At 41.8% G+C, this 14,058-nt stretch overlaps 1 protein-coding gene across 2 annotated transcripts in view; it reads right to left on the reverse strand.

The window, feature by feature from the left end:
* Positions 1-14,058, reverse strand: part of PREX1 (phosphatidylinositol-3,4,5-trisphosphate dependent Rac exchange factor 1) — a 120,336-nt gene that overhangs the window by 50,945 nt on the left and 55,333 nt on the right. For both annotated transcript variants that reach the window (XM_040079861.1, XM_040079862.2), the window contains exons 4-7: positions 10,019-10,123; positions 7,049-7,150; positions 860-1,021; positions 291-424 (exon numbers count right to left, since the gene is read on the reverse strand). In XM_040079861.1, the coding sequence (XP_039935795.1) occupies positions 291-424; positions 860-1,021; positions 7,049-7,150; positions 10,019-10,123 (503 nt within the window). The remainder of the gene's footprint in view (positions 1-290; positions 425-859; positions 1,022-7,048; positions 7,151-10,018; positions 10,124-14,058) is intronic.

The following is a 14,058-nucleotide window of genomic DNA, read 5'->3' on the forward strand; positions in this document are numbered from 1 at the left end:
ATCTTTTTTGTCTAGAAGAACTGGCAGCTTTTGCTACACTGTTTTACGTCCTCTTTGGACTGCACACTTCTCAGAGGGGAATCTGATACTGCCTGGAATATTTATCCTACCCCATAGTGACTTCTCTCTCCTATTGCCTAAGTGATAGAAATAGTCCAGAACAGAGTAAAGTTCCACCTGTGACTCAGCCCTACAAAGCAACAGAGAATACAGTGAATGATCAGTAATTGATCACAGCTTCCACTTACAAATCTTCTGAATAGTAAAACTGAAAATACAGAGGGACTCACCTGGATTTCCTCTTGCAATAGACCAGGAGATTATCAAATAGAAAGAACACTCTCTCCTGGATGTTTCCTGCTGAGATTTTTAACAAAGTCCCTTGCAGTAAGAGCTGTGTGCAAATATCTGTCAGATTTGATCCCTGAAACATAAAAAAAGAGAGATTAACTCTCCTTTATGAGTGTGCAATGAAGGTCTTTCACTAACATGCTCTTATTTTATCTGCCATTAAACTGTGAAACAACTGATGCACTCATAAGGATTTCACCTAGATCTATTTGCCTTTCAAGTGAGACCAGAAATGCCAGTTCCATTCTAGCTCTAACACCTTCCTTTCTTTCATAATCCACTTGTTCTGCTACAATTTAGCAGCAGCCTGCACACATAAAATAAACTACAAATGCTAAATTCCTCAGAGTGATGCTGCCCACACCTTCAAGAGTGTTTACATGTCACAAAAGAACCAGAAATAAATCCCTGTACACTGGGATTTATTAGTCTTAATAAATTAATTAGCCTTAGTCATTAAACTGTGCAGTTAACTGCCTCCAGGGAGCTTGCTGGTCCCACATCCTACCTCCCATCCTTCAATGTGGGACTGCAACTGTTCAAGGGCTTCCAGTTTCTCCATCTGTCTCTTGGTCTCATTAATATTTGTACAGACTGTCTTCATTGCCTGCAGTGCGTTCTGGACAGCTGGGTGATCAGGATGCTTAGAGGGAGTCCTCTTGGCTAACTCCTTTTAAAAAAAGAGAAAACATGCAAACTGAGAAGTGTTTCATGGAAAGGTATGAGCATTAGCAAGCAATCCTGCAGGAAAATGCCAGAACCATTGCAAAATGAGAGAGAATTTGGGGGCATTTTACTGCAGATGCTGTTCTCTATTCTTCATCTGTACCGGGTTAATATGAATGCTGTTAAATAAATGAGGCAATTGCTCATGTTAAATATGCTACACTAAGAGAGCTCAAGCCAAGTATGTTTTGCTGTGTCAAATGTGTTTACTTTGTATGTTTAGAAGGCTGGGGCATGTGTCCTGACATAGAGACAAACAACATCTCTGCTGTGAAGGAGTCCGTAAGAGTCTCTGCTTCACTCGTGTCAAAGGACAACAGCTCAGTTAAGGCTCCTCCACTGAAAAACAGCAGAGGCAGAACTCAGAACCTGACAATATTAATGAGTTTGGCAAAAGGGGCAACTGTCAACTCACAAATAATAACTTTTTTCGACCAATAGTACATCATAGTCAGCCACTTGCAAAAGACTACATTAAAGAAATCTAAAATATGGCTGGTAATTTTACCTTGATTTACAGAATACGGTGCTTAAGACTGAAATACTTAACTTTCTCACTATCTTTTGCCTCAATATGTTATTTGGTTGTTTAAAAGTCCTGTGCTGCTGAATCGCATCATTCTGCAAGAGACACAAGAATGAGTTTGGATACAGCCAGAGAGCCAGCCCAGCACTGTGATATGAATGGAGCTAGATGGCTTCCATCCACCTGTGATTTACCGAGTAACAGATGCACAGGAAAAAGAGGCTCACTGCCACAAATGTCAGTTGATATCAAAATGGAATTCCCTGTGGAAGTCTTTACTTTTGCTGAAAGGGAGGCCAAGAAAAGTAAATATTCAAAAAGCAAAGGCAGGAGACAGGTGTCGAGCTTTGGTGACACTAGCCTCTGCTGCATGATTGCAACACAGGTGACTCTCACTAAAAATCTGTGAAGGTCTGCAGCTCCAGGGTCACCCATGCTCCACTGAAAACAGGTATGTACACTCTAGCACCGTCTAAACATCCCATTCAGAAATATCCCCAAAATACAGAGAAAGACCTCTTCATTGACAGCATGCCCTGCCACAACAAACAGCATCTTGCCACACCTGTCCCAGCCTGTGAGCAGGACAGGAGGCAGGGAATGGCAGGGAGGAGGCTGCCTGGGACCGGCACTGCCCTGCACAGCCCTGCCTGGAGCCATCCAAGGCAAAGCTGTGCTGCCCTGGCACTGCCATTTCCCAAAGAGCAGTGCTGGGCACTTTCCAAACGCAGGGAGACAGCTCTGGGTACTTCCTTCTTTTAGTGACACACGATCTGTGATGTGTAAACTCTAGGAGCATTTGACAACATTTTGAAAGGCAGCTGAAGGACAGCCCAGACGGCAACCCCTGGGTAAGCCTTGTCCTCCACAAGCCCACAGACATTGCTGGCTGGATTTGCTATCTCCTGTATTGCAACTTGTGCACTAAAAGGGACAGGAAATGAGGCTGCCAATTGTAGAAAACTACTTATTACCAAGAGTTTCTTAAAATAATTCATAAAAGACACTTTTCTTTCTTCTTTTTGTTTCATTAAGAAGTCTCTGACATCCTTCCCCATGTCCTCCCTTGTCACACAACACCGACTGTGTACTTCGAACTGGCAGCAAACACACTTTGAGGCTGAAAGTTGCACATTTCTTTGTTTGAGAAATTCCTTCCTCCTACCTTTACTCCCCTGAGGACACTCAGACATGGCCTAACACGGAGCCTGTCCACCAGATGCTGACACTGTGCACTGCCTGTGCAGACCTCTGGTGCCAGGCTGCCCCATGTCACAGCCCCGGGCCCTCGCTGGGCTGCCCAGCAACACAGCTTTACGGAGATAACAAAAGACTATATACTCCTTTGTTTATCAGTTCAAAACATTGTGCTCATCAACAGCTCAGCTCCAAATGTGCTTAAAAAAAAAACTTAAAAAGAAAACAAAAACCCAAACCACCTTTCTGTAAACATATACGTTCCTCAGAGTTTTATATCTGTATTTTACAGTTTGTAATATTTGCCTGTATAAAATTCATTTCCCACTTAAAACTAACCAGAAAATAAATGTTCCGTCAGACTTCCTCTGTAGACCTGCAAATCACAATAGTTTTTTTATTCTGTATATTGTTAAAATTGGTAATTTATGTCAATGTCTCTGCAGGGTAAACACTTGACAAGCAATGGTAGATCAGATCTAATATATTAGCTTCAATATGCCACCGAACCTACAACATATGTTAATTTAAAATGCAATAGAAACATGTTTCTGGTTTTACAAATATCAGCAGTTATTTGTGATTATATATATGTGTGAAAGACAAAAGCATGATTTATAAATTGGCAGGGCTCCTTATAGCTCTTTAAGGAATAAACAGTTTTTAATATTATGCTACAATGAGTTGGATTCCAACCACACAATATCATGACTCTAAGAGCAACATAACTTTTCTCGGAGGAGGGAAGGGGGGAGAAGAAGCCAATCCCCCAAAGATAAATATATTCAATTATGTCCAAATAGAAGGTTCTGTTTCTTGAGGAGCTACAAGAGGAATGGAGAGATGAGGGAGACAATAAGGTAAGCTTCCTTCATCCTGTTCTGTATGCACACCAGTGGCTTCCCATCTTTCCCATGAATCAAGAAGGTCTGTGTGTGACTCACACTGTCTGTTGTGCACTGGGCTTTTCTTTCCAGGGGATTCTGACTCTGGTCATTGCTCTCTACATATAAGTTTTTCTGCCCCTCCCAGGGCCAACGGCTCTTCCCCGCATGAAGCAATACATAATTACTGCCCTAATCGCCAACGGGGTTGTGTATCCTCAGATGTTTTTAAAGGATCAGAGGTGGAATGTGCACTTCTGGCTGGAGTCTGAGCAAATCCTTAACAGACCAGACCTCAGGCAAGGCCCAAGCCCTATGAGCTCGGGGCTCAGGAGCCGCAGGGTGCGGCTGTCATGTGCTGCACATTCCTCCTGTGCCAGAGGAAGGAGACAGACGTGACTGTTCCTAATCTCCACACGATGGTGTGATTAACTCATGATCACCACCGCCCCAGGGTTTGCTTCTCGCTGACAGAAATGCTCTTTATTGAAGGGAAAAGATTATTTTTGTTCAGACTGTTTTACACAACAGCTGCTTCTATCCTTAAGCAGTAGGGTTGAGAGTAGTTAATAGAGTCCCACAATTAGTATGGGTGAGAGAGAGCTGCCCTCACCCAAAGCCCCACGTTGGAAGCATCTGCTGGACAAGTTCTCCAGCCACCCACTGTGCTGGCCCCAGTGGCTCACACGGCTTATGCCTCTGGGTGTCCCTCTACCTCTGCTACCTTCCTTCTTCCCGAAAACCACTGCCCATCACAGCCAAGAGTTTAATTTTGCTTGTGCCTAGTTCAAGCCCCTTTCTCAGTTAAAAGGACCTAATTTACTGACTGACAAATCCTACACCAATTTTCCTGTTTGCTGTCTGAAGCAGACAAGAACTGCATTGGGGCAAAAATATTAATATCATTACTTCTCTATTTTTACAGAGATTAAGAAATGTCATAGCCAGGTTTGTGTCCCATCCTTCAAACCACACAAAAGGCTTGCAAATTAAACAGAGAAAAATCAACAAAATTGATAAAACTCAACCCCCCCCCCAAAAAAACCCAACAAACTTCACCCACAAAATGACACCCACCACACCTTTCCCTGGAGAAAATCCCCAAACTGAAAAACCCAATCAAAAAAAAACTGTTTACAGTCAAGCACTTCAAAACTGCAAAGCTTGTATCACAAAAACTGGGAAACTATAAATAAAATTGAAATTTATTGATCACCATCATCTGAATCATTCCTCTATTTCCATAATTTGTTAGTTAAAAAACCCAAACAGCTTCATCAGAGGATAAGAAAACACAAGGTCACTTGTTACAGGATGCCATATTTCATTGGAAACTATTGCATTGTTTAAAGTGGATCAACACTTGGAGATATTCTAGTGTATTATTCCTAATTAAGGAACCCAAATCAACTCCAGATGCTAGATGCCAGATGCTGTTGTTCTGAAGAAGAACACACACACACACACACACATATATTTTATTAATAAAAAGTAGTTACAGTATTTAAAATATGTGCCTTACCCTATTACTTCAGTTTACTTTCAAACACAAACAAGTCTGAATTACCTTGTGCATACTAGCTTTATCAAACCCACCTACTCGACCACACCAAATACTTACTGTAGACAAGGTCATATCGAAGTTACCAGATAGTCTGGATAGTCTGGAAAGTAGGCTAGCTTTGGTCTAAGACTTTTCTCTTCAGCTGGAATACAATAGTATCTGTTTGCCTTGGGAATTAGATAAAGTAAGATCCAATCCCCATGAATACAAAAGAGCTATTTCAGGAGCCATAACTGAAGTTCAGTAGCAAAGAGAGAGCAAACACTCAATTTGAGGGTTGTGCTATTTTTAAATCTATCCCTTTTTTTCCTTGCTTTGAGAGATAAATTTTCCAGGTCAGCATGAACGGAATCTGCCTGTTTTCCCTTAATGGTTCTCGTCTGAGACATTTGTGTCCACTCTGGCAATTTCAAGCTAGCAACTATCAAATAAGTCTTGAATGGGACATATCTTATTTGCTATGAATTCACTACCTTTGAGAATCAGAATCAACCACACTTTATAATGGTCACTGATATTTTCTGACTGAACAACTTCTAGTTATTATCTCACTGACTGAGGCAGATTTGTTGCCTAATGAAAACCTAATTCCTCTTTGCTTTTTCTTAAAACTTTTATTTCTGGTCCATAAAGTTTCAGCTAGTGAACAGTGTGTGATCTGGCCCCTCCCTGTGAGGCTGTTTGTTCAACAGGTACACGTGGGTCTGGGTCAGCTGCCCCAGAGCTAAGGTAGGCACAGGGAGGGCAAATTCATCTTTACTCCACCATGGCTTAAAAGCAAGAAACACTGTTTGAGTCTTCATCTTGGTGGTATTGGCTTTGGCTTTCAAAGAAAGGATGTCTGGTCCCCACGAGTTTTGACATACATTCATCACAGAATTCTTACTTTCTTCCAGAACTCATAAAGGGACCTTTCTTTAAAAATATGAGGGAAAACCCTTCTCTTGTTTTTTTTTTTTGTTTTTTTTTTTTTTTTTTTTTTTTAATTAGTTTTCTTTTAGTAAACACAGTGTGACTCTGGCTGAGGAAGAGACTGACATCATGGAAGATTGATGGCTGCTAGCCACACCGGATCTACGAGGCCACTGGGGGATGCGAGCTCTCCCAGAAACCTCTTTGTCCTTCTCCCTCTCCTTGTCCCCACCAGGCAAGTGACCCAGCCCTGACCAGAAAGGATGAGAGGCAAGTTAGCTCTTTTTAGGCCTTTTATGCTTTATCTTCTGCAGTAAGGATACTAGCAAGGTGGCCAATTAGTGCCACATACCATAGTCATTTCTGGATTGACACCCACCCCTAGGGAACTCACTGGGACAACCAAAGAGTTTTCAAACAAGCTGCCAAACAGCTGTCAGAAGATACAGAATTTTGATCGTTACTGACCTGATCACCATCCAACTAGAGACCTTGTAATGAAAACATATCCTGTTTAGAGTCCCCAGAGCCATCCGGTCCCTCAGAACACTGGCACAATTGTAGCTGAACACAGCTTTACAGAAAGTGGCTGAAACAGCCTGCACAAGCCTTAAGAAACATCTGAAGAGCACTGAAGTCAAAAGGTTTTGGTCAGTCAGTAAAGTCACCCTGTCTGCTCTACCCAGACCATGACAGGATTTAGCAGCCTGCCAGCATCAGGCAGCTTTTTGCTTGTACCCATAAAAAGCAATTTTCTCCAGAGAAGATCGAGCTCTCAGAAGAGTAAACCAGGAAAAGCAATAGTGGCAACAAAAGTCAAGGCTAAAAAAAAGCAGAATCATTCCAAGAATAAAACAACCATCTGGAGAAATACTTTCTCTGATTTACCTTGAGCAGAAGAGGATATTTACAAATTCTCTGAATTGGAGTCAGCAGATAACCCTCTAGTGGAATGTCTGTTGTCTTTCTGCCTCCCAAAAGCATGCAACCCTATAATCAAAAAAAAGAAACAAATGTTACCTCACACACAAAGCTTTCAGATTATTTTTGACAATTTTATATTTCTAAACATGCATTGTGGTGAGAAAGTACTTTACCACACCTAAGGTAGAGAAAATGGCACTTCATTTACCACTGACATACAGCCATCAAGTCTGAAAAGTTCTGCAGGCATCAGCAGAAGAAAATTTGTAGCGGATAACAATGGCTGTGCAGAAAGGTATCTTCTCAGAGAAACGTTATACAGCTGATGACTCAAAAACCATCCTGACAATACAATGGCAAACAGCAAACCTAGATGGACTAATTACCTAAAAAAATCCAATTTACCCCCACAACAGATACGACCTGTTGTTTTTGTTCACACTGTAAAGTTGTATACTGTCAGTCCGGAAATTTCTTGATGGCTAAAATAAAGCCAACTAACTAGTAATCATGTATTACTAGTCCAATTAATTAATTGGACTAATAACTTTAGTCCAATTCTCATGTCTGAATTGACCTGGAACTGAAATGAGGCATCTGCGTAATATCCACCAATTCTCTGGCAAAACATTATGCCTGAGCACAGCTGGACAAACAGCCTGGGCACAATGGCTCGCTAACCAACACACATGGACCTTCTCAACAGATTATCGAAATTCATTTCTCAGGATTGATATAGAAAGGGAGTTTTAGAACAAGGTATGGCACTGGGAAAAAAAAACCAAAACACCTTATTGTCTTTGATCTGTCCTTAATTTGTAACAATAATCTGTAATCTTTATGACAAATCAATACTGCCCTACTGTAAGCTTTTCACACATTTCCCTGATGATTCTACTATTGGCTGCTGCCAGAGAGAGGTAGTAGATTCAGGTGGACTTCAAGTCTACTTCAAGTCTATTTCAGATAAAGTAGTCCACATTCCTATGCTCAACCATGAATATGGACTTTGCTCTGAAAGTCACTCCAGTTGCAAACCTGTCCTGTCTACACAGAATTTGAACTTTAAAGGCAGTTCAGCCAAGAAGTGCCTGCTTTGAGGCATCACCAGAACGTTTTCCCCTGTGAAATACATGCTGTGGCTCAGACACACTCTGAAATTTAGTGAGTCTTTTGGCTGTACATTTACAATTCTTCTCTTCAAGGAATGTTCACAGACATCATATATAAAATCTCATTAGTCTTAACTGGTATTTTTACAGACAAAATGTCTGTAAAATAACCTGTCCCTGGGCTATTCTAGATCTGTGGCATTGACTACCCAGCTCACAATGCTCCCTGTCAAATTTCCAACTCTTGAGTGATTCAGTCCTTCCCATCTCTTCTTTCAGCCCTCTCTAGCTCTGGGCTCAAAACTGCCCTTTAACACTTACTAACTTTTCAAAACCATTCCCACATTCTATGTTTCAGCATCTGTGAGGGGGCAATCAGGTCAAATCTGTCCTCACAAGTAAAGCTTTGTACTTTAGTGCTGCCTTCTCTGCATTGTAGCATTGTAGCACTGGTTTGGGAGGCAGAGAAGGCAAGGGAGGCCTGGAAGAAACAACAGCAGCACAGCTAAGTAGACACATAAGTACAGCCCTCCTTCCCACATTTACTGCCATTTTAACAGTCTCTTGGATTCAGGTGCTGCAGCAAGCAGACAGTGTGACATCTTTGATGTCCCTTGTAATCAGTTTGCCAGCTGCTGTCTCTAACACAAGCAGAAAACTTTGTCAATCCAGTGGGAGTGGAGAACATTCTGAAGGCTGGGAAGGATGTTGTGCACATGCACCTTCCTTTCTCTTTTTCATTGGTTTCCCTCACCAGAAGCACCCAAAATAACTTCATGGACAAGGTAAGGGTAATTTAGTAATTCAAAGTAATGGTTTGGTAAGGTTCATTAAAACTCAGACATGACAAAGAGACTCTGCCTACACAACAGCATGAGGGTAGGCTCCCTCTTGGCCTGTAGCTAAAGGAATGCTCTGGCCCTGCTCGTGACTGATGGTTATAGGGAAGTTTTCTTTTGCTGTACCACATTGGGAAAGAACAGACCTTTCACAGCAAGCAAAAAAGCAAGAGCAGAAAGAAAAGCAGGTCCTGTGCAAGAAAGACAGCCTTTATTTCACTTCGTAGAATTTACTGGGAAAAAAGCTGATGTGACAAATTATTCCCTCACCTATGTGCCAACCCCGTTACAAATGCCATGCATCTGTGGCCAAGAAAACAAGACATTCAAAAATCAAGCAGAATTAGGGTGAAAATAAGGAGGAGAAACAACCAAGAAAGGAAAGAAAAGTAAGGAATGCAGTGGTAGAAGGCAGAGCCCACTGATTTGCTTCTCCTCCCAGCCCAGCCTCTAAGGCACGTTTGAAGGCTGTATGGCCACAGCCCTTCCCTGGATGGAAGTCAGGTTACTTTTGGTTTAAGCAGCAATGATGCACTCAAAACAATTCATCCAGACTACATTTCTTGCCCACAACTGGACTCACGGAGAAAAGGGTGTTAGAAGCAGGTTACATTTTTCTGATGAGCCTTGCAAATGGTGAGCTGGTCAGAGAACTGAGCAGGGAACCAAATCGAATGGGAACTAGCCTCAGTCTTGTTGCTGACTTAGTATATTACTCCTTTCACCATCTGTGCTTGTTTTATTGTTGGTTCTTTTTTTTTTTTTTTTAAAAATCTTCCTTGTTTCCACTGCAATCACTCACGCTGGTAGTGCTCAATTCCGTGCGTCAACTCGTCAGTGATTTCAGCACCCCTCCTGAGTGCTCCATACCTGCCATGGGTAATATATTTAAGATGCCCAGCGTTCCTGGGATACCAAAGAATTATTATGAGCACAGGGCAGAGTCAGATCATTCAGTCAAAAGTGCTAGAGAAGGTGCTTACCAGAAGGAATGTTCTCACTGTCGGGATCTTGTTCAATTCCATCAGCAGTCTGAGTGCTTTCTCGTGGTTGCTACAGTACTCCTCGTACACAAAGAATTTGTCTTTCTGCAAGGAGAAACAAAGTAACTTATTGATTCAGACACCACTAGAGAGATTATTTTGCCACAGTCTGTTACCAGATTCTTTACAAAGAGAGGTGGACTCTGAGTGGCATTAGCATTTGAGTTCTCATGAAGTGTATGACGCTCATCTAATGTGAATAATGTATACAGGTGTTCACTAATCCCTGACTTTGCTGTAAGTTAACAGAGGCTTTTCGGAACCCTGAAACTTCCAGCACTTTTCCTCTTAATGCTTCACTGAGAGCATAAGTATTCTTCCCTGAAAGGAGGGATTTTGCTGTCTTGGGAATACTTGCATATGTGTCAGGATATTCCATGAAAGTTGCCAGGAGCAAAACAAAGCCAGGAGCAAGGGGGCTGACCATTCCTGCAGGAGGAAGAAAGCTAGGTGGCTGGGAAGAACCAAGGCCTGAAAGAAACTCTGGGATCTGGAGGGGAACTATAACACAAAGCAGACAGCTGGAAATCCCCTGCCTTTCAAGGGGTGAGAGACAGGTCTCAGTAGGTTGGCTGATTTACTTTGTGTTCTGAGACAAGCAGCAGACAAAACTTAACAGCTAGATATAATAGTTTCTGTAACGGAAGAATTTCACCAAATAAAAAACATATTGTAGATACTAAAGGAAGGGAAAGGTAGCTTCACAACTGGATTGAGCTACTAACACTGGGACATGTCATACCCACCAGCACATGCTGGAATGAAATCCCCTACTAAGAAATGAAGGTCAGTTGGCAGGTCAGGGTCAGCAAGTTCTGCCCTACTGATCTTCAGATTCAAAGACAGTGCAACTCCTTCTATCTAAAATGATCAGAGATGCTGAACTCATTGCAAACACTAGATATCTGGAAACCCTGGAGTGATTCACAAAAGAAGCAGGAACAACTACTTCCATGCTCGAGCAGATAAGGCAAGGGGCAAGTTGATCCTCTCAAAGCTGGTAGGAAGTGCTGAACTTTCAGCAGCTATGTTCAAAGCTTCTAGTATTGCATTCACCAGAAAAAAAGGAGGGTCATGAGATTGCATTAGGTTTTAGGCAAAATTAATGATTCAGAAGCAAAAAAACCACACAAAAGCTCACATTTTTGCATGTTTCTCATGATAGTACCTTATTTCCTGGTTCAGGATGGCTTCTATGCCATAATGCAGTACCATGTGGAGGCACCCAGACAGTTTGAATATCAAAAGTAATTTCAAAGCATTAGTGTGGTACTCTGCGGGATAATAATATGTGAGGCCTTCCACAGCTACCATCTCAGGGCATTGAGCCACGTAGACAATGTCTTCCAGAGTTTGCCATTGCATTCACAGCAGGATCCTGGTCTGAAGACATTCTATCTGAACATTTTAATCTCCTCAGAATTTGGAAGTTAATTTTTTTGAGTTTTGATTGGAGTCCTAGCACTCTTAAGAGCTTCCTGTGTCAGCTGAAGGTATTTGCAGCATCGAGGTACTTAGGACAGCTGACAGTAATACATGCAAAAAAATACTGCCAGCTGAAGAAGTTGACTAGCAGGAAAGCACGGCAATACAGCTGCAGTCACTGGGTATTCCCTTTGCTATTGTCTCAAGGAAAAGAAATTGCATTTATGTTAGTTTAGGAGTCAGATGTTCAATGGTAGATATATATGTTCAGAGTCCATAAAATGCTTTTGGATTTGGTTTATCACTGACCTGATTAATTTTTCCCCTCTTTGTACTTCAAAAGAAGGAACTGAGAATAAATAGATGTATGTCCAAACACAAGAACAATGGTACAATGCAAATAAAACAACAGGCACAAAGGGCATGGCGCAAAGAGCTGGAATGCAAATGGTGAGGATTTCTATACCTCATTGGCAGCTGTTCAGGTTGCTACTAGGGTGCAATACTAGGAAGCTGCAAAGAAACAAAAGCTTCTGACCAACAGATGCAGGAAAAGGCAGGCCTGGGCCCACAGCACAATAACATAAAAGGCAATAGGATTGTTGTCAACTATAAAAAACAGGAGAGTTACAGAGTAAAACAGATAGTTTTCCCCACATTCTCTCCTCTCACCTCTCCTTAACTCCCTGGATGCACACAAGCACCATGCTTGAAACTAAAACCAGCAGCCATTAACATAAGATCATCCATTACATCAGTGCTCACAAAATTTCACTGCTCAGGTTTCTGACTGCAGCTTTAAGTGCCTGGAGTTTGGGAGGCTATATTTAGATCATGATCAAATCCTTTTGCAAAAGCCCAGGACAGTACAATAATTATACACACACCAGAGTGCTTTCCTCAAGTCTTTCCCAGCTGTACCCCACGCCGGTGACCCACAAATATGAGAACTATGCTCAAAATTACTCCTTGTCTGAAGTGTTTCATTTCCTCTCTGAGTGATACTCAGTCCTGGGCTCTCCCATAGCCTGGTGAGGAAATTATCAGTTACATAATTACAGATGTTAGCCCAGGAATTCTGAACCTGCAGTTGCTCTAGGTTAAAGTGCAATTATGGTGAGAGATGTGACCAGATAAAATGGCACTTCCTTACTCAGCAAATCTGCTGGATACACAGCTAGCCCTTCTGTTTTAGTGACAGAAGTAAGTCTGTACTATTCTCAGTTTGGTTAAAATAAGTCTTCAACCAATAGTTTAGTCTCCAAATAAGTTATACTGGATCCATTAGTACTGCCCACAAATTAGTGCAAATTTGAAAACAGTTTTAAGTAGAAAAAAGCAAATAGGGTATTTGGAAAGCGGCAACATTTTATTTGGACATATTTTTAACAAGGCATGGCATTTTCTTGTTTCAAAGCAGGCTGAAACTAACCCTGTCAACATCAAAAACCTGAACCGAAGACACAATTCTCAACAAAACAATATCCCTGATGACTTAGACAGCAAAACTGACCACTCATGCAACATCACTCCAAAAAATGAGCGTAATACACGTTTCCCTAGAACAAGTTTCTAGCTATTACACCCCCAAACCTCTAACAACAAGGCAGTATCAGAAACAAAGGATCTGACAATTCTCTGCCCTTCTGCTCCACACACAGTCACACCCTTTCCTGCCCTGCAAAAGTGAGCCTGTGCTCACGAGGTGTGGTCACTCCACGGACAGCACACATGCCCTCTCTGACATTAGAGACACATCCCACATGCTGTTTTTGTTTAAGGCTGTACACTGGATTTGGAAAGAATTCAAGGATGTTCTTTACCATCTGTTACAGTCACGCTGAACCGCAGCTCTAGAATAAACTCAAGCACCTAACATCAGACAGTGAATTTCTGATCACTCACATGGAGTACAGTAGGGCAGACAATGTTGGTCTTCTGAAGGAAAACAATTTTTCGCACCTGAATATCCAAGCAAGCACATTTCATCATCTCTTAAAATACTTCAAAAAGACAATGTGCAATAATTTCTTTTTTGGAATTCTTGCAAAATCTGCCTCCTTGCTTTAGGGGTTACTCAAGACTTGAATCTTTCTGAACTAGAGGTCCTTGGGACAATATTGGGCTCATAACAACTACCATCCCTTGATGTACTCAAAAAAGGTGTCAGTGTGACACTTGAGCACATGGTTTAATGGTGAACATGGTAGTGGTGCTGGGTTGATGTGGGACTGGATGGTCCTAAAGGTCTTTTCCAACCTTGATGATTCCATGATTCTATAAAAGCAGTGTTCTGTTTGTGAAGGCTGGTGGACCCTTGCTGAGTACGGCTCCTCTAAGCCAAGACAGATGAGGAAGAGTCAGGTCTATGTAGACTAGAGGACATTAAGGATACACAGATCTCATGGAGAGGACCCAAGCACTGCAGTCTGATGGAATTCCACATGGTGAATCTGGGGATCACTACAAGGATATAGATACACAGAAGCTTACAGAAAACACGCTCCACTAAAAAAATGCAGTGTCTGGATAAAACAGTGCTTCAAGAATTCTCA

The sequence above is a fragment of the Hirundo rustica genome, chromosome 16 (assembly GCF_015227805.2).
Source record: "Hirundo rustica isolate bHirRus1 chromosome 16, bHirRus1.pri.v3, whole genome shotgun sequence".
NCBI lineage: Eukaryota > Metazoa > Chordata > Aves > Passeriformes > Hirundinidae > Hirundo > Hirundo rustica.